Source organism: Panthera tigris, chromosome B1 (assembly GCF_018350195.1).
Source record: "Panthera tigris isolate Pti1 chromosome B1, P.tigris_Pti1_mat1.1, whole genome shotgun sequence".
Lineage (NCBI taxonomy): Eukaryota > Metazoa > Chordata > Mammalia > Carnivora > Felidae > Panthera > Panthera tigris.
The window spans coordinates 82,329,622-82,353,764 of NC_056663.1; the positions used below are offsets into that span (position 1 = coordinate 82,329,622).

At 36.7% G+C, this 24,143-nt stretch overlaps 1 protein-coding gene across 2 annotated transcripts in view; it reads left to right on the forward strand.

Annotated features, from left to right (window-relative positions):
- Positions 1–222: 222 nt before the first annotated feature.
- GYPA (glycophorin A (MNS blood group)) overlaps positions 223–24,143 on the forward strand; it is a 36,440-nt gene continuing 12,519 nt past the window's right edge. The window contains exons 1-3 of one of the 2 annotated variants that reach the window (XM_042982680.1): positions 223–414; positions 3,725–3,808; positions 23,850–23,906. In XM_042982680.1, coding sequence (XP_042838614.1) covers positions 372–414; positions 3,725–3,808; positions 23,850–23,906 — 184 coding nt within the window. In that variant the 5' untranslated portion in view covers positions 223–371. Of the gene's footprint in view, positions 415–3,722; positions 3,809–9,321; positions 9,408–23,849; positions 23,907–24,143 lie in introns of those variants that run through there. The other variant, XM_042982681.1, reaches the window with a different exon arrangement.

The following is a 24,143-nucleotide window of genomic DNA, read 5'->3' on the forward strand; positions in this document are numbered from 1 at the left end:
CCTTGCTCAGGGCCCCAGTCTCAGGCCATCAAGGTCCAATTCCTCTTCTTTCAAACGGGCAACTTCTGGAGACCACTGCCTTGCAACGCCCACTTAATTTATGCGAAGTAGACTTAACATGTAACAGCCAGTTCCCTGAAGTGAAGATTTTACTTAACACTTTAATCGGTGAAGCCGCTATCCATGTATCTTTATTGACAGATGTTTCACAAATTTGCATAATTTAAAATGCCTCCCAGGCCTATCAACTGATGCCTCAGAAAGGTGTGTCGGAAAGATAACAGAGTCCTAGCTGGGGCCACAGACTGCACTCCAGTTGTCTTTGGTGGTTTTCTGGTACTGACTTTTGAGAGCCAGCTCATGATCTCAGGATGTATGAAAAAACAATAATACTAACTGTATTACTACTCTCAGGTAAGTACATTTCTTTTTGTAGCATGATGCTGTTATAGTGGATATCAGATTCTAGGTTAAAATGTAAACTACCTGATTTTAGTTCTATCTTACTTAAAAGAATAAATAAATGAGTAGTATCTCAGAGCCCAGTCTGGTGGATGGATTTCTATTGGGACTCAGCTGGTAAGGTGGAGGGAATTGGGTTAAGGAGTTCTGTAATTGTGGCTGGATCACAATTTTCCAGTAGCATGCTTCAGTTCAAAGCCTCGCCACAGTGAAAAGAATTGTACCAAATATAATGAGAAATGTCTCTGTGTGAATAAATTTATTGCCTTATTTGTGCTTAATGAGGTTAACTTCTAAATTAAACGGTCATTAGTGAAAGTGATGGTGGATATGTGATCCTCAGTTTTCAAAACGTTTTGTGAAAAATTATAATCTCCTTCACCCGCCAAAAAAGTACAAGCTACAAGCATGAAGTCTGCATCCGTGGGGGAGCTGTTTCCCATTCTTTGGTCTTTTACTGAGGTATGATGGAGGAAGAAGAAAAAGCAGCTTATTGGCTTAAGTGTTAGGTGGTTTGGGGAGAAATCAAAATCAATTCATTAAGATAAAGAAATAATGTGGAGTATTACTAAGTTGTATTAAATCAGCAGTATCTGGGGCCTTTTTCTGAGAATGTGATGGTTAATGTCTTCTCAAATGCATTGTCTACGTGTTGGAAATACATAGATAAGGAACAGGCAGTTACTTGAAATGTATGGAGCCCTCAGACATGGCTCTAACTCAAATTGGAGCACATACTAAGGATCTACTGGACACTCTCTAGGAGATAGAGAAGGGAGCCAGCATTTTCTAAGATCTATTAGCCAATAAAAAAGTGTAATGGTTAAAGCATAGGGATGAGGAAGAGACAGCACTAAGCTCAAACCTGGTTTGACATCTGAAAGGCTGGGGGACATTAAGGCAAATTATCCTCTTTTCACCTCCCTGTCTTCATCTGTAAAATGCCTACAGTGTTGGTACCTGCCTCCTACTAATGAAATAATAAATTTCAATAGTAAATTAGTAAATGATATTAGTAAAATAATATGATAGTAATTACTGACTAGGGAACAAATCTGGGTGTGTGAGGATGATTTCTGAGAAGTCAGGGAAAATGGGACAATTACAGGAAAACAGGAGACTAACAAAATTACTCTCTTTTTTTTTTAAGTAGCAAAATATGAAAACATTTAGCTTGAAGAAAAGAAAACAAGCAGAAGGGATGTAGTATATTATTTAAATATATTCCAATACTTCTAGAGCTATTACACAGAAAAGAAAAGAGGTACTGTGCTGTTCAGAGGGCAAAGAAGGCCTACTCAATCGAACTAGATACATTACCCAGTTTTTTGTGGCAGGGGGTGGGGGATATTTGGAAAGGGTTCCTGGAGAAGAAATAAATGCTTCATGTCTACAACTGCTCAAGTGGATAGTGTACTAAGGTCTTCAATGACAGTTCATGAGAGGTCATCAAGGCCATGCGACCCCAAAGGCCCCCCGCGGCCTTCATTGCAAATGCTGCCATCATCTTTGCGTTTTCTGAAACCATCCAAAGACATTCTCTGGAATAATGGAATAATGGAAAGGTGTTTGAGCACCCCCTTACTCATTAGTTTAAGTAGAGAACCTGGAAAGTGGTTTAAACATCTTTGGCTAGGGGAAAAAATAAAGAAAATATGATATTTCTTTCCCTGGAGATCTTGAGGGTAAAAGCCACTATTCCTAATTCTAAATTTATCAGATGACATTTTCCAAATGGAGAGTAAGTTCTCTTGAAATTATTTGATTCCCAATCCCTGAATTCATTTACTCATTTGTTCGTTTGGCGCTTGTGTGTCAGGTGCTGGACACGGAGGCCACGCCAGTAGGATCAGTGAGCTCCTGTGGAGCACACAGTCAGGGCAGTGAGAGGGAGCACCAGCCCTAAACTGAATAAGTAAATCACTAACATAAGAACGATGATAAAGAACACCAATAAAATTAAGCCGGGAAAGGCGATAAACATAATGCAGAAGGCTGATTTACAAAAGGGTAGCAGGAAATTTTTCTTGGAGTAAGTGACATTTATGAAGGGAGGTAAATGACTGGAAGAAGCTGACCTCACAAAAGCTGGGGGAAGGACAAAGGCAACATTTCTGACACTGGACAAGAGTGTGTTCAATGCTTTTATTTGAAAATCAGATTCGGACACTAAGAAGGAATTTGAGAATGCACTATTGTAACACTTCAACCAGGAAATTCATAAACCAGGACCCTCTAAAGTAAACCCTCAGTTTCCTGGTTTTACTTTAAAATTTGTGCAAAATTTGCATTCTAGGCCACAATTTACTGATTTAATTGGAAGATCCCAAGGAACAGGTGTTATCACAGGTTTTATTCGTTAGTGTATCTCCAGAATCTCGCACAGCTCTTGACATGTCGTAGGATATCGGGTGAATCAGCAAGGAAGCAAGTAAAGGGAGGGAGAAAAAGGGGAAGGGAGGGAGGAGAAGGAAGGAAAGAATATTTGTTTTTATTTGTTTAGGCAAAATGAGAGCTCCGTGTAGGTAGACCATGATACCCTGGACATCTTATTCCATATGTCAGCAGGTACATCAGTTTGAAAAGCACATGCTTAGAAGGAGTAAGTAAAGAAACAGGCATCTCCATTTTCTCAGCGATCCAAAAAGAGAGCCTTTCTGTCCATGTAAATGTTGTAGGGAAGAGTTCTGAGCTGGGTTTCAGGGACTACTTGAATTTCTTACTAGTAAAACCTGTGTCTTTATTTATGCATCCCACACATTGCTAGGCACATAGTAAGCACTCAATAAATAATAGTTGCAGATATAAGAAATGACCAGAATTTTGCAGCAGACTAGTTTCACTGTGGAAAATCAATTCATCCTCATGGGCATCAGTTTCCTTGTCCCTATTGAATAAAACACAGAATAGATAGTATCTAAAATCCCTTCCATCGCTTAACTTCTATGAGTTCCCAAAGGTCAGCCTGAGATGACCTGTAGCCTTGTTCCCAAACCTATAAATCTCATGATCTTGGGGTAAAATTGGGTTTTTAGACAGAAATGGACACCTCACTATGAATGCCTGGGGAAGGATCCCTCAAAGAAGGGAAAAAAGAGACAGTACCTCAAGACTGACACCCACTAATTTTAAATTGGTAAACCAGATTTAGCATTCCTGTGATGGATTTCTTTTTACTTTGGTTTCTAGAAGATTATTGAAAACATCTATGAACCTTTTGGGGAAGCACATTTTAAGTAATTTCCTCAACTTGTCTTTATAGGCTATAGTTCCTCTCAACTAGCTACTGAAAGTGTCTCAGTGACTCACGAATCACCAGTAAGGGCCACGACTGTTCAATCACCACGTAAGTTACCAACAAAAGCAGATGGGTAATAGATTTCCAGCCATTCTCATCATTTCTGCATATTTAATTAGGAAAAGGTAAAAAAAAAAAAACATAATTAGGAAAAGGTAAAAAAAATGTAAAAGGTAAACTGAACAAATAATCTTTGCTTTCTAAGAGGCCTCTGTCATTAAGCAATGCTGACAAATATGAACAGGAAAACCAAGATACTGGCAGATGCATTTCATTGTGGTTACTCAAATAAACTTGGTTAGAATGTCTGCTGACTCTTATTTCAGGAATCTGATAGAGAAAAAAGCAAGAATTGTCGGTAAACAGAGGAGATACACCATCATTACTAATTTTCCCATTTTCAATTTTTAATAGGGCTTGTTTCTGTTATGTATATACACAACTTGTCCACATCTGTTACAATACACAGCTCATACATATCTGTTATGACACACAACTCTATTGTGATACATAACTCCAAGCCGCCAACAGCCATACTCCAGCAGCTAAGAGTATCAGAAAAGTGTCAGGTGCATAGAACCTTGGGACACTGTTCACTAAGAGACTTCTGTAACATCATGGGAGCCAGGCCCATGTCTGTCTCAGAAAATTAAATGACTCTAAAACCATTGTAGGCCCCAAATCATAAAATACCATACATTCTTCTCTCTGTCCCCAGGCATCATACCAACAGCCAGAGCAAAGGTGCTGGAGGAGATTCCTGACATCATCTCAGCTAAAGCTTCATCTCCTCTGATATTTTGGAATCAGACTCAAATTTAGCAATTTGCTTTGAAGATACAAGCAAAAGGCCTGGGTTTCTTTCCAAGAAACCGACATAACTGACAGAAGTGTTAAACTTAAGCAATTATCCAGTGATAGAGACAATGAACTGTCACCTTTACAAAAACCATATATAAAGAGGGAACAAGGGTCATGGCATATATTTAACTTTTCATGTATTCATTCAAGAAAAATGAGAAAAGTATTAGTTCAAACTGAACACTTTCTGTATATCAGGCACTATGCTAAGCCCTCTATTATTTTAAGCCCTCTATTATTTTAAGCCTCAGTTATTTTATTCTGACAATAACTCTATGGAATAGGTATTATTCCCATCGTGCAGATGAAAAAAAGAGGTTCAGAATGTTTTAAAAACTTGCCTGAGGAGCAAGTGAGCAGTCAGTGAGCAGGAAAGCTGGATACAAATCCAGGAGGTTTGACCATAGAACCCTCAGCCTTACCCAACATATTCTACTTCCTTCCTCAAGAGAGGAGAGCATCATTCCTGATCTGCTATCCAGAAATAAGCACTGTTGATATTTTGGTACAAATATTCCAGATGTTTTTTTCTAGGCATGTTTATAAATATGTACTTCAAAAATTACTGTAGGGGCTCCTGGGTGGCTCAGTTAGTTAAGCAACTGACTTCGGCTGAGGTCATGATCTCACGGTTCATGGGTTTGAGCCCCGCGTCGGGCTCTTTGCTGACAGCTCAGAGCCTGGAGCCTGCTTCAGATTCTGTGTCTCCCTCTCTCTCTGTTCCTCCCCTGCTAGCTCTCTGTCTCTTTCTGTCTCTCAAAAATAAATAAACGTTAAAAAATTTTTTTTAAATTACTGTATATAATATTCTGAAACCTGACTTTTCCTCACTTAAAAAGCATCTATTCCATATTAGTGAGTACACTTACAAAACATTTTAACGGCTCCACAATATTACATCTGATGCCTAACTATGGTTTGTTTAACCTATGCCATGTTTCAAATATTTAGGTTGTTTCTACTTTAGTCTGTTTTTGTTTGCTTGCTTCAAGTTTTTATTTAAACTGTAATTAGTTAACATATAGGGTAATATTGGTTTCAGGAGTAGAATTTAGTGATTCATCACTTACATACAACACCCAGTGCTCATCACAAATGCCTTCCTTAATACCTAAACAACACTATGATGGACATCCTTGTAGATTCATCTTTCTGTGTCAGAATATGTACTTTTTAAAGATTTTGATGAATATTGCTAAATTTGCTTCCCCAAAAGTTATGCCGAAGTATATACCCATCAGTAAATTTTGAAAGCATCTTGTCTCAGTACCTTCTTCCCAAATTGTGTCCCAGAAATCTGTATCTGAAATTAAGGTTAAGTGAAAAATATGGTGTATTTATGTTTTGACTTTTATTTCCTTGATTGCTAATGAAAACAAACCATTTCTGTGTGTGTGTGTGTGTGTGTGTGTGTGTGTGTTTAACAGCTTTACCAAGTTATAATTTGCATGCAGTGAAATTCACTAATTTCAAGTGTAGGACTCGGGACTGAAGATTAGAATGGGACAAGTGAGGTACTCACCTCAGGACCAAATTTAAGGGGGCACCAAAACCTTAGTCATCAAGATAAATACTTTCATAAAGTATTTTTTAAAAACTCAAAATTAATTCAAAAAATCAATCATGAATAACATGTCAGAATTTTAAACATAGCTGGGATCCATCAGAGTCAGGTCTGAGGTGAGGTGAGTGAGGTGAGGCAAACCAGTGCCAGGTCAGATCTTGGCTTCCAGTGGGCAGTTACTGAGAAGAAACATCTTAATCCACTCAGCAACTGAGCAACTGAGTTGCAACTAGCAATCCATCTTTTTGAAAGCTCACTTTCTGTCCCCCCCCCCACCCACACGCACTTCTAGGGAATAGCACTTTGGGGGCCCCAACTTAAAAATCTCATGGCGTTTATTTTAAAAAGTTTTTTTTAGAATAAGAGGTACCTGGCTGGCTCAGTTGGTAGAGCATATAGCTCTTGATCTCAGGGTCGTGAGTTTTGAGTGCCATGTTGGGTATGGAGAGTACTTGAATAAATAAACTTAAAAAAATTTTTTTTACACGTGTTGAGTTTGTCATGACTCCCACTCCTCCTCAGTGGGCCCTGAACCCCTAGTTCTGTGAGACCATTAAAATCTCTCACAAGTTTCAGGGCCTCTCAGGTCTCACTTGAAAATAGACAAATGTCTTCAGGGGAAAGCCAATGGCAAGCTCACCTCTCTGTACTTCCTCTCCACCTTCAGAGCCTGCTGTCTTGGTAGGCTCTGATGCCCTCTCTAGATGTGTTAAATTTGCTCAGCTTTTCTACTTGTTGTGGACAGGAGGCTTGATCTGCAAGAAGCTAGTTTGCCTTGACTGGAAGCTAGAAGTTTTAGTTTATTCCTCCAGATGAGTTTCAGAATGATTTGGGAAAGTTATCCCTTGTGCAACATAAAAATATTCCCAGGGTTATTTGGCTAGAATGGAATGAATGATAGAATTAAACGAATAAATTGGCTCAGAGCAAATAAAACATTTTGTAATAGTAAATCTTTGAATTGGGAATAGATCATGTTTTTTCACTGGGCCCTATCTCATGTCCTCTGAAGAGTTTGAAAAAAATTCGGAAAAAAATTCTGAAAAAAACTTTAGATAAATTTTATGTATTTCCTTTTGAAGAGATATTTTACATGTCCTTTTATTGTTTTAACTAAAATATATTTCATTACATTTTCAAATTGTTTATCAATGGCCTAAGATGAATTTATCACTTTGTATACGTTCATTTTATAAGTGACATGGCTAACCTTATTTGGTTAAAATAGTTGACTCTCTTCAATTTCCAAAATTAAGAATCATATTCCTTATAAAAGTGAAATTTTGTTTCTTCTTCACTTGAAATAAATGTTCATAGCTGCTTTTCTTATGATATTGCATTTGTTAGAACTTCTAAATGTTATTTATGTTAGTTAATGCTGTATAATGGTCGTGATAGTCATCCTTGTCTTGAGACTGTCTATAATATGAATGTCTCACCATTAATTATAATGTCTTCGGCTTTCAGCAAATAATCCTTATGTTAAGAAATTTCTTGCTAGCGTTAAACAAAGAGCTTTAATCAAGAAAAAGAAATCTTAAATTCTATAAAATGGCTTTTATGCATCATTGTTGAAACTTTGAAAGTTGACTTCCATAGCTTAATGGTAAAATAATAAATTTCCTGACAGTTGTCACAAGAAAGAAAGTATCTGTTATACCTAACATAACAGAAATACTTTTTAAACTTTTGTTTGGTTTTCTTTAAGAACGTCTGTTCATCTTATTAGTTTCTATTTATTTCACAGTATTTTTATTCTTCAATATGTTGAATGATGAATTATATCAATGGATATTATCACATTGCCCTATATCTCACATCCTAGTACTAATCACTTGGCTATTGTAAAGTATTCTTTTAATATCGTGCTGAATTTAATATTTGTCTTAGGATCATTTTACCTACATTTGTCATTTATAATTTTTTTTGAAATACCTTTGTGAGTACACAAGCATTTGCTATCAAAAAGTGAAAGAATTTTTGCCCATTTTATTTAAAAATAATTCATTAATCACTATGTACAAGTTTTAAGTGAGAGATATTTTGAAGGAGAATCATCTCTTCCAATTATAGTAGAGGATTTTTTTTTAATTTTTTTTAATCTTTATTTTTGAGAGAGAGAGAGACAGAGTATGAGCAGGGGAGGGTGCCAGAGAGAGAGGGAGACACAGAATCTGAAGCAGGCTCCAGGCTCTGAGCTGTCAACAAGAGCCTGACGTGGGGATCAAAGTCACAAACTGCGAGATCATGACCTGAGCCGAAGTCAGATGCTTAACCGACTGAGCCACCCAGGTGCCTCTCTATTTGGGGATTTTTGTTAAGAGTTTCTTTATATACAAATTATTATATGTAAGCACCAAAAAAGAAGGTGCCATATTTATTTTTAGTGTACAAAATTCTATGTATAGCTAATCAACTTTGGTACATCCATCTCTAGATGGGTATAGTATAGATTAGGTTCTGTATACAGTTACATTCCAAAGAATAATAGCCAGCATTCATAGAGCATTTACCTACTGCCAAGCAATACTCTAAGCCAGGTACATATATTTAATTTTTTGTGTGTGGAGACATACATGTAATAAAATTCACCATTTTAACCATTTTTAAATGTGCAATGCAGTGGTGGTATTTAATACATTCACAATGCTGTACTCCTGTAGCTGTTATCTAGTTTCAGAACGTTTTCATAAGCTTAAAAGGAAGTATCAAATGCATTAAACTCTTATTCCCCACCCCCCACCCCCACCAGCCTTGGCAACAGCTAATTTGCTTTCTGTTTCTGTTTCCCTGTTCTGAATATTTCATATACATGTAATCGTAAATACATGGTCTTTATGTCTGGCTTCATTCACTTAGCATGTAGCAAATGTTAGTATTTTATTCTATTTTATGAATGAATAATATTCTATTGCATGGATGTACCACATCTTATTTATTCATTCATCGGTTGATAGACTGGTCTTGTGTACATTTTTGGCTTTTGGAAATAGTGTTGTTATAAATATTCTTGTACAAGTTTTTTTTTTTAACACCTGTTTTCAATTCTCCTTTGAGTGTATCTAGGGGTAGAAATTCTGAGTCATATGGTATGTTATGTATAACTTATTGAGAAAATGCCATACTTTTTCCACAGAAGCTTCACTATTTTACAGCCCCTCCAGGAGTGTATGAGATTCCAATATCTCCACATCTTCAGCAACACTTGTTATTTTCTAGTAGGTGTGAAGTCATATTTCATTGTGGTTTTGACTTCCATTTCCTTAGTGACTAATGGTGTTGAGCATCTTTTCATGTGGTTGTTGGCCATTTGTGTATCTTCTTTGGAGAAATGTCTACTCAAGTTCTTTGCCCATTTTTAAATTGGGTTGTTTGTGGTTTTGTTACATTATAACAGTTCTTTATATACTCTGTATACAAGACCCTTATCAGATAGATGATTTGTAAATATTTTCTCCCATCCTGTGGATCATGTTTTTACTCTCTTGAGAACATCCTTTGATAACACAAAAAGTTTATAATTTTGATGAAGTCCAATTTATCTATTTTTTAAAATTTTGTTGCATGTGCCTTAGGTGTCCTATATTGCAAAAGAAAACCACTGCAAATCCAAGAACATAAAGATTTACTCCCATGTTTCCTTCTAAGGGTTTTATAATTTTAACTCATATTTATGTCTTTGGTCCTTTTTTTGATCTGATATTTTTAGATGATGTGAGATAAGAATCCAACTTCATTCTTTTGCATTAGGATACTAGTTGTCTTGCACAATTTGTTGAAGAGACTGTTCTTTCACTATTTAATGGTCTTGGAACCCTTGTTGAAAATTGATTGATAAAAATGTGGGTTTATTTCTAGACTCCCAATTCTATTCCTTTGATTCTTTGAGCAGCAGCACATTGTTTTTTTGTTTTGTTTTGTTTTATTTTGTTTGGTTGTGGGGTTTTTGTTGTTGTTGTTGTTGTTGTTGTTTTGTTTTTTTGGGTTTTTTTTTTTTTTTTTTTTTGGTCCTCAGAGTTTATTTTTTATTTATTTATTTTTTAATTTTATTTTTTATTTTTTAAAATTTACATCCAAATTAGTTAGCATACAGTGCAGCAATAATTTCAGGAGTAGATTCCTTGATGCCCCTTACCCATTTAGCCCATCCCCCCTCCCACAACCCCTCCAGCAACCCTCAGTTTGTTCTCCATATTTATGAGTCTCTTCTGTTTTGTCCCCCTCCCTGTTTTTATTTTTGTTTCCCTTCCCTTATGTTCATTTGTTTTGTCTCTTAAAGTCATCATATGAGCAAAGTCATATGATTTTTGTCTTTCTCTGAGTGACTAATTTCACTTAGCATAATACTCTCCAGTTCCATCCATGTGGTTGCAAATGGCAAGATTTCATTCTTTTTGATTGCCGAGTAATACTTCATTGTATATATATACCACATCTTCTTTATCCATTCATCCATCGATGGACATTTGGGCTCTTTCCATACTTTGGCTACTGTTGATAGTGCTGCTATAAACATGGGGGTCCACGTGTCCCTTTGAAACAGCACACCTGTATCCCGTGGATAAATGCCTAGTAGTGCAATTGCTGGGTCGTAGGGTAGTTCTATTTTTAGTTTTTTGAGGAACCTCCATACTGTTTTCCAGAGTAGCTTCACCAGCTTTCATTCCCACCAAGAATGCAAAAGAGATTCTCTTTCTCTGCATCCTCGCCAACATCTGTTGTTGCCTGAGTTGCTAATGTTAGCCATTCTGACGGATGTGAGGTGGTATCTCATGGTGGTTTTGATTTGCATTTCCCTGATGATGAGTGACGTTGAGCATTTTTTCATATGTCAGTTGGCCATCTGGATGTCTTCTTTGGAGAAGTGTCTATTCATGTCTTTTGCCCATTTCTTCACTGGATTCTTTGTTTTTTTGGTGTTGAGTTTGATAAGTTCTTTATAGATTTTGGATACTAACCCTTTATCTGATATGTCATTTGCAAATATCTTCTCCCATTCTGTCAGTTGCCTTTAGTTTTGCTGATTGTTTCCTTCGTTGTGCAGAAGCTTTTTATTTTGATGAGGTCCCAGTAGTTCATTTTTACTTTTGTTTCCCTTGCCTCCAGAGGTGTGTTGAGTAAGAAGTTTAGCAGCACACTGTTTAGATTACTGTTGCTTTGTAATAAGTTTTGAAATTTTGAAGTGTAAGTCCTCCACCTTTGTTCTTTTTCAAGATTAATTTGGTTATTTGTGGTTCTAGAAATTCCATAGGAATTTTAAGAACAGCTTTTCTATTTGTGCAAAAATTTACACATATTTTAACTCATTTTACTAAGTCAGTAATTTATAAGGTAAGCAACAATTATTATCCCCATTTTACAAAAGATGAAACAAGGGTACCGAGAAATTATCCAACCTGCCCAAGGCCTCAACTAGTAGGGAAATTAGTTTGAACCCACAAAGGCTGGCTCTAGAATCTATGCACTTAATCAATACATTAAACTACCTCGTTTGTCATATGGGCTTGTTTCAGGCTTGGCTCTTCTGACTTGCAACATTGTCAGTGTTCTGCTTATGCTTTCACTAAAGTGGAGCCTATAATGAAAGCTGATGGTCTGTCTTCTGCTGCTGCACTTAATGAACCCTAATTGGGGGACTATGATGTTAGCCTTTTGCTCCTTTTAATCTGGGCTAGGTACCTTTTAATCTAAGGATCATACCTTTGATGATTACCACTTATTTCTCAGTCATGATTGCACTTAAAAATCAAATGAAAGAAAATAATCCTAAAGTACGAAAAGTGAGTATAGTCCATCTATTAAAGCCAACTGGAAAGATGAACCATGGCAGTGAAATTGCATCTTGCTAGGAGAGACACTGCACAAATATGCCTCTTGGTGTCCTCTGAGCTATTCTGTCATGTACAGATCTCAAAGCCATCTTGTCAGGCAATTCAGCAACGTCACTTCAAAATGAGTCTATAGGAATGTAGGGACACACCGTAAAGTTTATTCTCATTGATTTATTACTCCAGAAAAGTCAACATCAATCACTTGTGATTGCAAGTCAGATATTTTTCAGGTCCTGTCAGTATTTCGTTTTGTTTTGTTTTTGCTTCATTAATCTATCACTGTTAAAATTGTTCCACAACCATTGCAATTCTGTCAGTTTCTTCTTTTGCTTTATATTTCTTGTTGCTCTGTTTTGGGGATATAATGGCCCATATTTACCTAAGAATCATTGTGTAATAGATCCTTTAACAGTATAAATTAATCCTCCATGTCTTTGTAAGTGTCTTTGCCTTTAATTCTACTTTGTCTAATCTTAAATTTTTGATTCCTGTTTTTATTTATTTTTATTTGTCTAACATACCTTCACACTTTTTTTTTTACACATTTTGCATTCTTTAGTTTTGTTTGTGCTCCTTGTGATCTAGCATACATTTGTTGGGGCCTTTTTTCCTATTTTGACTCAATCTAAAGGTCTTTGTATTTTAATATGGAAATTTAATTTATGTACGTTTATGGGCTCACAAGTGACATGTAGTATCTTTTGTTGCCTTTATTCCACACTTTTCTTTTTTTAATGATTTATTTCTGATGTTTTGACATACACACTATGGTCAGTTTGCTTTTATCCTCCTCCTGTTTTGAATGTATATAACCTATTTGTAATTATCCCAGTGGTTAACTTTATGTTCTTAAGAATTCTCTCTCAGAACTCTTAAATCAGTTTAATGATGCAGTACACTTAGAAACTGTAACTGCTTTTAGGGACCCTATAAAAGCTGGATAAGTTGTTCTAGGGTGGAGCCAACTTGGCAACAGCTCATGGGTGCCTTGAATGGATTTCAGTTGTGTCATGGGATGTCAATTCCCTCAGCCCCTCTGGAGGCCAGGTCTTCAGGTAGGGTACAGCAAGGTATATCAACGTTAGGACACATTCACATGTGATTAGGAAGTAGTGAATGTATACTGTAAGTCATTGTGCACAAGTATATAAACATATATGAAACAAAATTCCACAAAATAATAAGTGTCCTTATTATGTGTGATGCAGTCTCTTCTATTTTGTACAATTTACTATTTTAATGCCAGTAATGACACAGTGAATTGATTTCAAGGCCCATTAATGAAGGAATTCACTATCTTGACTACATGTTGGAATTATCTGAGGGACTGTCTCTATAAGATACTGACAACTGAGTTCCATAGCCAGAGATTCTAAATACAGTAATGCAGGAGCCAGCAAACTACAGCCTGGGAGCCAAACCCAGACCACCACTGGTCTAGGATAGCTTGCAAGTTAACAATGCCTTTTACTTTTTTAAGTGCTTTAAAAAATCAGAAGAATAATAATACTTTGTGACATGTGAGTATTATGTAAAATTAAAATGTTAGTGTCTATCGGGGTGCCTGGGTGGCTCAGTCTGTTAAGCGAATGACTTCAGGTCAGGTCATGATCTCATGGTCCATAGGTTCGAGCCCCATGTTGAGTTCTGTGCTGACAGCTCCGAGCCTGGAGCCTGCTTCGGATTCTGCGTCTCCCCCTTTCTCTGCCCTTCCCCTGCTCATGCTCTGTCTCTCTCTGCCTCTCAATAATAAATGAAAGTTAAAAAAAATTAATAAAATCTATAAAATCAATAAAATGTTAGTGTCTATCAATAATTATTGGAACAAAGCCATACTTATTTATTTATGCTTTGGCTTACACGTTGCCTATAGCTACTTTTGCACTGTAATGACAAGAGCTGTAACAGAGACCAACATGTGGCCCACAAAACCTCAGATATTTATTCTTTGTCCCTTTACAGAAAGTCTGCCAACTCTTGCACAAGGGATTTCATTCTGCAATTTGAAAAGTCAGTTTGAGACTGAGGATTTCCTAGCTAAGTTCTCGCAGAGCTCCTTGGAGCTGCCTCTAGCTGGCAGTGGGCACAGGGTGCGAGGCTCCAGGCTTACTGCCCACCTTCCCAGTAGAGCCATTCCACCTGTCGTCTGCTTCATACACTCAGGAGCTTACCCTTGCAAACTGCATGTAGTTAAATCAACTGCAGGGGGAGAGGGGCTTTTCTGAGACAAAACCACAAGAAGTACCATCATGTAATATGGAAAATTGTGAATGTTAGTATTTCTCAAGCAAATCAGGCTACTATCCAATTGTCTTCTGAATTTGTTCAAGCTCTAGATAAGGGTGCCATAAGAACCTCAGAAAATTTAAGAGTAGCTCTCAAAGCCCTGGAAAATGAAGCTTCTACATGTGGATTTAGTCTGGAGCAATGGCTCTCGCCACTGGCAGCACACTGGAATCTCATGCCTGTGCACCACAGATAGTTCTAATATGCAGTCAGGATTGAGAATGTTGATCTAGTTTCTATTGTTGCTATTTGTCATTGTTCAACCAGTGGCGGAAAGTATCAGTGGTGTGAGAACCTTGGGATAAGATTTTCTTTCTTTTTTTTTTTTTTTTCATTTTGCCAAGCAAGTGCACCATTGGGGGAGGGGCAGAAGGAAAGTGGCTCCCAAGCAGGCTCCACACCCGATGCAGGGCTTCATCTCACAATCGTTGAGATCATGACCTGAGTCAAAATCAAGAGTCGGATGCTTAACTGACTGAGCCACCCAGGCGCCCCTTCACTTTTAATTAGAATTTTTCTCATCCAGCCTAACTCCTTAAGTTCAAACCTAATGTGTGCAGGAAGTTCAGCTGCCAAAATGCCAATATTTTAAATAAAGCTGGCACACCTAAAGTACGTGATCCTCTTTTGTTCTGAGGATTTGGGATAGGCATAGTAAGTGGATTGAAAGATGCTTGGCTCAAAAAAAGGGAGGTTTCAGCTAACAAATTGTTACTAACCAGAAACATCTGTCTTTCCATAACATGGCTGTGACACTACATGTCACCCTGCCCTTCTGTGTTAGAGGTACCCCCCTCCCACCTCAGGTTACACACAAGGTGAGTTATTATTTTTGTATCTTTTCACTTAGCCCTACTTTGCCATAAGTGAAGACTTGTTTGAGAGTAGTTACATAATTTGTTGAGAATTTAATCTCTCAAAGCAACTTACTTGGAGCTCTCATTCTTTTTATTCTGCATAGATCATAGTAGACCTTTGGAGACAGCTCTGCAGTCAAATAGATCTGAATTTAAAACCCAGCTCTGCCATTTATCAACTGAATCTCTTAGGCAAGTTAGGCAATGTTTCTGATCTTTGTTTTTCTCCTCTACAAATAATGGTTAATGTATAATAATATGCTCTCAGGTTTTGAAGGTGGCAAGAGAGGATACCCAGCATGTAATGAATACATAATGTGTTAAATATGAATATTATTATCTCAGCCATATAAATTTCCATGATTCTGGAGTAGTGACATTCTTTACAGGATATCTGTTCCATTACTCTCATATTAGAAGCAAGAAACTGAGGCTCAGATAAGTTTAGTGACTTACTCAGATCCTCAGCCAGTGAGTGGCAAAGCTTGGACTGGACTGGAACTCTGACCTCTTTTCTCACTGGGACAATGTAGATGAACATCCCTTGCTTTCCTTCTGTCTGGGCTGAAGAACATACAGTGGCCGAGATTATAGGCTGATTTATCTCTCTAACCCTGCTGCCTCAACAATGATTTGAACCAACGAGAATGGCCAGCAGCTGGGTAGTACAGAACCAGGCTATAAAGTTCAAGGTTCCTGAGGGAAGCTGTTGTCATTCTAGTCCACAGCAGCTTCAAGTCAGACTCAATGAGGAGCTATTATTCTGTCAAGTTAAGGAAAGGCAGAAGTGTGACTACCTCGCTTCAAGGGAACTGCCAGAGCATGTCACTCTATAGACGAACAGAAGCTGGGTCATTGCGTTTGACACCTCACCTGCTAAATGCACCAGTTAACAGGCTGTTCCCTTCCTTAAGAGCTAGGGATCAGAAAGTTCAAACAGAATATTGAGAGCTATTCAAAACACTAGGCTCAAATATTATCACAACAACCACTCTGTTCTTTAGCAGGCTCATTTTTTCTGAATTGTAACTGGCTATTTTGGCTTACTAAAACCCTTCCAAAAAAGAAAAATGAATGACAACTTGACCCAGATTGAGTTTGTCAATCCTTTGGTTCAAGAGCAAAATTGAGTATATTATTGCTTAACAGCCAAAGCTTTCTCCAAACATTTTTTTTTTGGGGGGGGGCAGGCAAGATCCCTATTTATACATTCATTCTGTATAAAATAATAGGGCCTGGCAGAAAAGACACTGGGTTGGAAGTCAGCAGATGTGAGTTTTTGTCACTATTTTACCACAGATTAGCTATGTAAAACTTCCACAAATAAATGTATCAACCAACATTCATGGTCATCCAGTGCCAAAAAAACAAACAAACAAACAAACAAACCTATAGCACTTAGAAAATTTAGTTTTCTGAGTTGGAAACTATTTAAGGCATTTCATATGCAGGATGTGTCTTTGTAAGAGTTTGCTCTCTTAAGATAAGACTTCTATCAACTGTAAGTCAGGAGGGAACCAAACCCAAACCAACAGCTGTAAGAGCTGACTTTATCACATCATGACAGGAGCTCGGCTACTGGAAGTTTTGGCATAAAGCAAACTCGTAGGCTATTTGTCCAATATTGCACTTTATTTTTATTCCTTCTAATAACATTTCATGTTAGAATGTCAACTATTTGGGAGAGCTGTGTGATTTGGTGGATAGAGCACAGAGGATGGTGTTAGGAGACTGGACCTCTATTCCCCATTGTATCCCTAAATGTGTCCTGGGCCCACAAGTTGCCCCTCCTTCTTGGTACCCTGGGAATAGTGACAGGGACCTTCTCATGTTCCCTGCCTCAATATACAGATGTCTCAGTCTGTTTTAGTGCACAACTGTGAGGGCAGAGCTGTGAGGGTAAGAAAGAAAGGAGGTGAATGTTCTGGAACAATTCAGATATTATAAGTGTGAGATGATACAGTCATGAAAATTTGGAATCTTTGATATTCTGGGTGGTATATTAATTCATTCATTACACCCTTCCAGAACCTAAAACTATGTGATTCAGTTCCAGTCTCTGTAATGTACTTTGTACAAAGTGCCATAGCAAATGCCATTTCAGTATTTGGGGACTGAAACAAAATTTTAAATGAGGAATTTGAGGCCTTGCTGAAGCTACCCTTGTGTTTTATTTTGCACTAATTTTCTACTTAAACTTTAAATTCTTGTCAATCTGAGAAGTTTGCCAGCCTTTGCCTGCCACCTGTCTCCTGGTCTCCACACAAATGCACACTGCAATGTCCTTGTCTTCACATTTTAGCTCATGCTATTTCTTTACCTTCATTCCTCCCTTTCCACATTTCTACCTAAAGTTCTTCCCATCCTTCCAGTTTCGACCAGCGAGTCATTGTAAGTAAGCATGGGGTAAGGACTGCAGAGTATACTTTTTAGAGGAACTAAGGAAATGTGTAATGTTGGGTAGCCAAATGCTGACACACCTTCCATAATACCTCATATATATATATATATATATATATATATATATATATTCTATATATATATATTCAATATATATATTCGATATATATATTCTATATATATATATTCAATATATATATATTCTATACATATATATATTCAATATATATATTCTATATATATATTCAATATATATATTCTATATATATATTCAATATATATATTCTATATATATATTCAATATATATATATTCTACATATATATATTCAATATATATTCTACATATATATTCTATATATATTCTATATATATGTTCTATATATATATTCTATATATATATTCAATATATATATATTCTACATATATATTCAATATATATATTCTATATATATTCAATATATATATTCAATATATATATTCAATATATATATATTGAATATATATATATTGAATATATATACACATATATATGGCAGTGGGATTTTTCAGGAATAGTCTGGCTGTGCTCTTCCTAGGAAAATTGAACAGATTTAAAAAATGACCCTCGTGTCAAAATTACTAGAACAGTAATGGTTGTAGCAAGAGGCTATAGCAAGAGGACACTGAGGGCTAAGAGCTGTAATGTAATTAGTACAATAAATTGGTGTGAAAAAGTCAAAATGAATAATACATGACTATTTTAAAACTCCTTGGCCCTAGGATCCCAGAATTTAATTGTCTTTTTTGTGTGTGTGTACAATGCACCCTAAAGTTCACCAGCTAATATGCTAATACATCCAAGAAGTCTTGCTGACAAGATTTTGACCAGTCACAGATCTGGAAATGGAAACATTATTGGAACCAGCAGAATTAGGTCTTGGTTCTATTCCTTCCCAGCTGTGTTAAACTGAGCTTATCATTTAATTTTTATGATATCAAATTTCTTATGTGTAAAGTAAAGAAGTTGGATTGTTGTTCCAAGAGACCTTGTAATATAAAATGTAAAAGTACCTTCTGAGTTAAAAAGGACAGTATTTAAATTGACCTTTCATTAGCGAATGATGCAATCAGATTTGTTGAAAGCCAATTTATTTACAGAAATCTGGGGGCCCAGAGCACAAGAGAAAAAAGAGAGAGAGAGAGAGAGAGAGAGAGAGAGAGAGAGAGGCCTTTCTCATAAGCCCATCCCTAAGAGGTTTAGGCAAACCACATCTGTTGTTCAATGGTTGCAGATTTGCTTGGATGCTTTCTACCTAATCAATCTAACTGAAGATTCTATTGTAAAAAGCCCTGTGTATCCCCTTATTCGCAGAAATTTTGCTGCTTTGCATAACTGCATGTGTCCTCAGATGTCCATTAGCTGATTAGGGCCAAGGAACGTGGGAGAGCGAGATAGACTGGAGAGCTATTGCTGTCAAATGTAAACATCAAAATACTCCCAATGGTTGTTACGGGTATATATTATGGATTTTGGTTTCCTTACCTTGAATTTTGAAAGTAGCTTAAGCACCTGGGAATGTACAAAGAGATACTTCTTTTGTTTCTCCTAGGTGACATTTTTCAACCAGGGGCTAGTGTATTTAATTTGAAGTGTTTGATAAAATTATTCAATTTGTCCCATGTGAATCTATCTTTTAACTAAGTACTAGAAAATATAAAAATTTCTGTGAGTGAGTAGAGCTATTTTTCTTTCAAGCTGACATTTTTTTTTTTTTGCAAACTATGTATTTTAGCAACAGATATCTGAGTCCTCTTCATACTGCTGAGCAAGCACAAGTATTAACTACTATTGAAATATTTATAAGATTATCTGTTTTTCTTTCTGAAAATGGAAGGAAAACCATGACAAAGATCATTTTATAGATCAGCTCCAGATATTTGATTATTGAGCAAAAGAAGTTTAAAAGCATTTTTTATTAAGTTGCTCTTAAGACATTTGTTTATTTATTTACTGTAAGTATTTACTTACTGTGTTGGTGACTTTAGGTGACTGTGGTAAGAAATTGCATCAAAACAACTAAATCTGGAGAATTAAAGCAGGTATTTCTAAGAACATAACTGGAAAATTTTAGCCTCATATCAATTTGGCCACCATTCAGGTTTTGTAAGGGTGCAAGTAAAACACAACATTCACAATTGGGACTTGAATAAAGTATATGCAATTTTTGGAAATAGCCTCAAGGACTTTGTTCCTCTAAACAATGTGTTGCCTTTGATGTTAGATATTCCTGAGCTCTGACTACAACTTGGAGCTTTGGGCTTCAGCTTCTACTTCTTCGGAACAAAATTTCCACTAAACTCTCCTTTCCTCTGAGAAATAGCTGTTGGAAAAGAAAAAAAGTCTATTTGCTAGAGAATTAAAATGGTTTTGATAAAGTTCAAGACTTATTTTGATGAGGTCTCTTTCCCTAAGCATCTTCTCATTTCAATATCAAAAATTTTTTAAAAGTTACATGTACTTTGCTTACACATTTAAAATACTTTTTTCTCCTCCTCTGACTTTGTTTAAAATTCAGAGCACTAATGTACCAGTTTTAAGAAATGTTAGATACTATTGTTGGGTCTTTGCCATATTTTTTTACAAGTTGCTATAATTTTCTCCTCCTTTAAGCCTTTAGACTACAGGCCTTTTCCACCAAAAGCAATGCAAAGTAGTGATAAGGAAGCTCTGTGAGGAGGTGTGGCTGGGTTCCCAGGGAACTGCTTATCTTGGCCACTACTGAACACAAGGTGGGATACTCTTAAGATGAGTTCTGGGCATGCTTTTTTCCCACATCATCCAGCCTGCTATTGACAGTGGTCTTCCCCAAATGAAAATTTGGTTCAAACCCTTTATGGTCTTTCCACTGCTTTAAGGATATAGTCCAAATTCCCTACCACAGCCCACACCACACCGCACTTCACTACCTCTTCAGCTGTTTCCCTTGTTTGCTGCATTGGTCTCTTCACATCTTGTGCTGCAGTTGCATAGATACTTGCAGTTCCCTTAATAGTATCAAATTCCAACACACTGCTGACACTACTGACTCTACACCTAAATAGCCACACAGTCGAAATCCTAGAGTTCTCTCAAGAGGAGAACACCTCATGGAGGTGTTCCTTGCCACCTTCTGCTCCTTCCCAGAGAATTGACCATAGTTTCCTTTGTGCCCCCACTTCCCCACCACCCTAAGACACCTTATAATACATGGGTTAAATCTTTGGGTTTCTTTACTAAACTGGAATTTCCTTGCTGTGAAGACCGTGAATTATTCGTTTGTTGGTTTGTTTGTTGTGTTCTTTGTAAACATGCTAAAACACTTTTGTAAATTAATGTATAAATGAATGAATACCCAAGGTTCCCTGTAACCATGAAGGCCCTGGTAAGACAGATTTGGATTACAAACAGTCAATCATAAGGTTTCACTGGGACTCTACCACACCATGCCAAACCCTGGAGAGTTGGTAGAGTTTGTGGTCTAGGTAGGGAAAATAAGAAAGGACCTCCAAAAGGAAATGGTATTAAACTGAGACCTGAAAAGCAGATAGCTAGGCAAGGTGAGTCTGGGAAGGGATATTTCTGGCAAAGGGAAGAGGAAGCACAAAGGTGTGGGCATCGAAAGAGTACAGGACATTTCAGGAACCAAGAGGCGTCTTAGTGTGGCTTGCGCCTGAAGAGAGAAGGTTGGGGGCAAGCAATGAGGTGTGGAGAAAAGGGAGGGTGGCTGGATCACACAAGGCCTTATAGGTGTGCATAAAGAGGAGGGGGTCCGCGGCCCTTAGACTGAGCACACCTCCCTCACTGGCCCCAGACTCCTGCAGTCCCTGATGTCCTCTGGAAGACTTAGGAAGCCTGGAGGAGGGGCGTATTTGTGCTCACAGTGAAAACTCCTCACTGGCTTCAGTTAAAGTTTTTAGCATTTTAACACTTTTAACCCTTAAAAATTTGGGTGTGGTTTGTTTTCTTTCTCACTTTTAGATTTTTTTTCTTGGGCTTAAAAATATGTGAATGTTACTGAAATGTTTAAAGTATTTTGTTGGTCTTCTGTGAATGCGTGTTTTTCAAATATTCTTGCACTCATTCTGTACCTGCCACTTTGAGTAGGGTTTATTTACTTCCTTGTTATGTTCATTTTAGATGCAATCTGGAAACTCACCTAGTTGTTTCTCTATAAGAAATTGGCCAAAAACATAGTATAACTATTAGTATTTCACTGAATACCTATTATATACAAAGCACTCTTCTAATGCTGAGGGAATTCAAAATGAGCTAGCCCTGGGAACTAGCAGCCCTGGAAACAAGTTTTACATCTCAAAAGAATCTATTTGGTATCCTAAAGCAATTATAAATTAATGCCCTACATGTAAATAATTATACTGAACTGAAGGGTATAAAGGAGATGTAACATTAACTAAGAGCTATAGATAAGTTCGTTCATTAGTTATCCTTTTTTATAATTTTTACACACTTTCATTGATCCTCAATAAAAATATTTCTTTCCATAATTTTGATCTTAATATTTGCTGGAACTTCAAATACCATCACCAGGTTATTGTTTAAAAATGTTTTTTCTTATATTATCTTGAGTGTTGAAGCTTAACTTAGAGGTGTATTTCATTTATCATATGTAGTGAATCTGTACAGCAGTTTTTTTAAATACATGTGATGAATCAGGTGGTTGGACCAAGTTGAAGAACATGGTGAAAATAGGATTTATAAAAGAGGGGAAAACATTGCAGAAAACAGTTTGGGGATAATGTTTCCTGCCTGCACAATTTGGGGGTAAGGATTAGCTGGCAGCTGGTAGGAAGAGGGAGGTCTTGGTACTCTGACCTTGAGTAGACTGACCAGAAATGTCAGACATTTTCAATTCTTTGTAGATTCCCCAGGAAACCTTGAGCATTTAGCTGAAGCGCCAAAGTGACACTCTCTCTGGGGAACGTCTGGAGGCACTTTTCCACTCACTCTTCATTGTGGTTGGGCCCCATTTCTCTCACTAGAATGTTTCAAAGGTATAAGCAGAGATACATCCACAGAGTTTAGTTCACTGATATTTATCTAAGAATGACTTATAACTCTCATAAGCATAAATAACAGAAATGCTCAAAGTCAGTGATTGATGACTGAACAATGGTACATTCATACAATGGAATTCTATACAGCCATTAAAAATCTTGTCATAGAAGAATAATCTGTGGCATATGGTGCATGTCTGTGGTATAATATTTTAAACACTATGTACATATTTATACATACTTAAAACACAATGATCCTATATTTAGATGCAGTAGCTAAAAGTTCAAATGGCTATATACCAAAATGTTTAAAGTGCCCATCTCTAGGTGGTTTGATAATGGATGATTTTTATATTGTTCTTGCTTTCCTCACATTTCCCAACTTTTCTTCATTGAACCTAGATTATTTTTGCAATAAAAAATCCTATTTAATTTATCAAACTTGATAAAACAATTCATAATTTTACATTTATAAAGTTTAAAAGTATAATTGTTTAATGTTAAAAAACAATTTATAATGCATTTCATGAGATTTTAAAAGGATATATGAGAATATATTTGCGTGCTTATGTTTATTCTAAAGAATAACCATGGCCTAGAATTTATTCCATCACTTGGTTATCCACATCCTCAGCCAGTCACCTCAGACTGGAGCCAGCATTTCCTACAATTCTATTACAACTCTGAAATGCTACTTTTGAAAGAGAAAAAAGAATTGACTCACCCTCTATCAACAAGAAGAAAACTGAATTCGGTCATGCCTTTGTTTTAATTTTTACCAGGAAAGTAGAATTGGACCAAGGAGGTGGAGACAGGGAGGCATGAGGCAGAACTTTCATCCTATGTAATCATCACGATTCTCCCCCTTTCAACAATTTTTCAAAGTTATGGAAAATACTGTGCAAAAACAGCTTCCAGTCTTTCCCCCCTTTATAAGAATAATAACAATAATAACCAACATGTATTTAAAGCTCATTATGTGCCAAGTACTCTGTTAATGCGTGTATACACACACACACACACACACACACACACACACTAAACTAATTTAGTCCTTATAATATTTTGAGGCAGGTTTTATCATTTCACACATGAGGAAATAAAGATACATTTTCCTCAGCTGTAAAGCCCTGATGTAGAAATTCCAGAGCTGCCACTGGGAGAGACATGGAATAAATTTTTATTTTACGATATGTTCTGGAGTCCACTCAGTTACCTTATTTCTGATCTTTTTCTTAACTTCTGTTTTATACAGATGTGGTTACCACAGAGGCCTTACCTACCACAGAGGCCTTACCGTTCAGCATTCATGGTAAGAAAATAAGACAAGAATTTTTAGTTACTATACACCAGTATCTCTCAGATGGGGAACAAAGTTTGTTCATTAATTTTTTTTAATTCAGGTGTAATTAACATATAGTAGGATATTAGTTTCAGGTCTGAAACTAATCACAAGAAGTGATTACTGATCACAAGAAGTGTACTCTTATCCCTTCACCTATTTCACTGTTTGTGGAAATGCAAGCTGGTGTTGCCACTGTGAAAAATG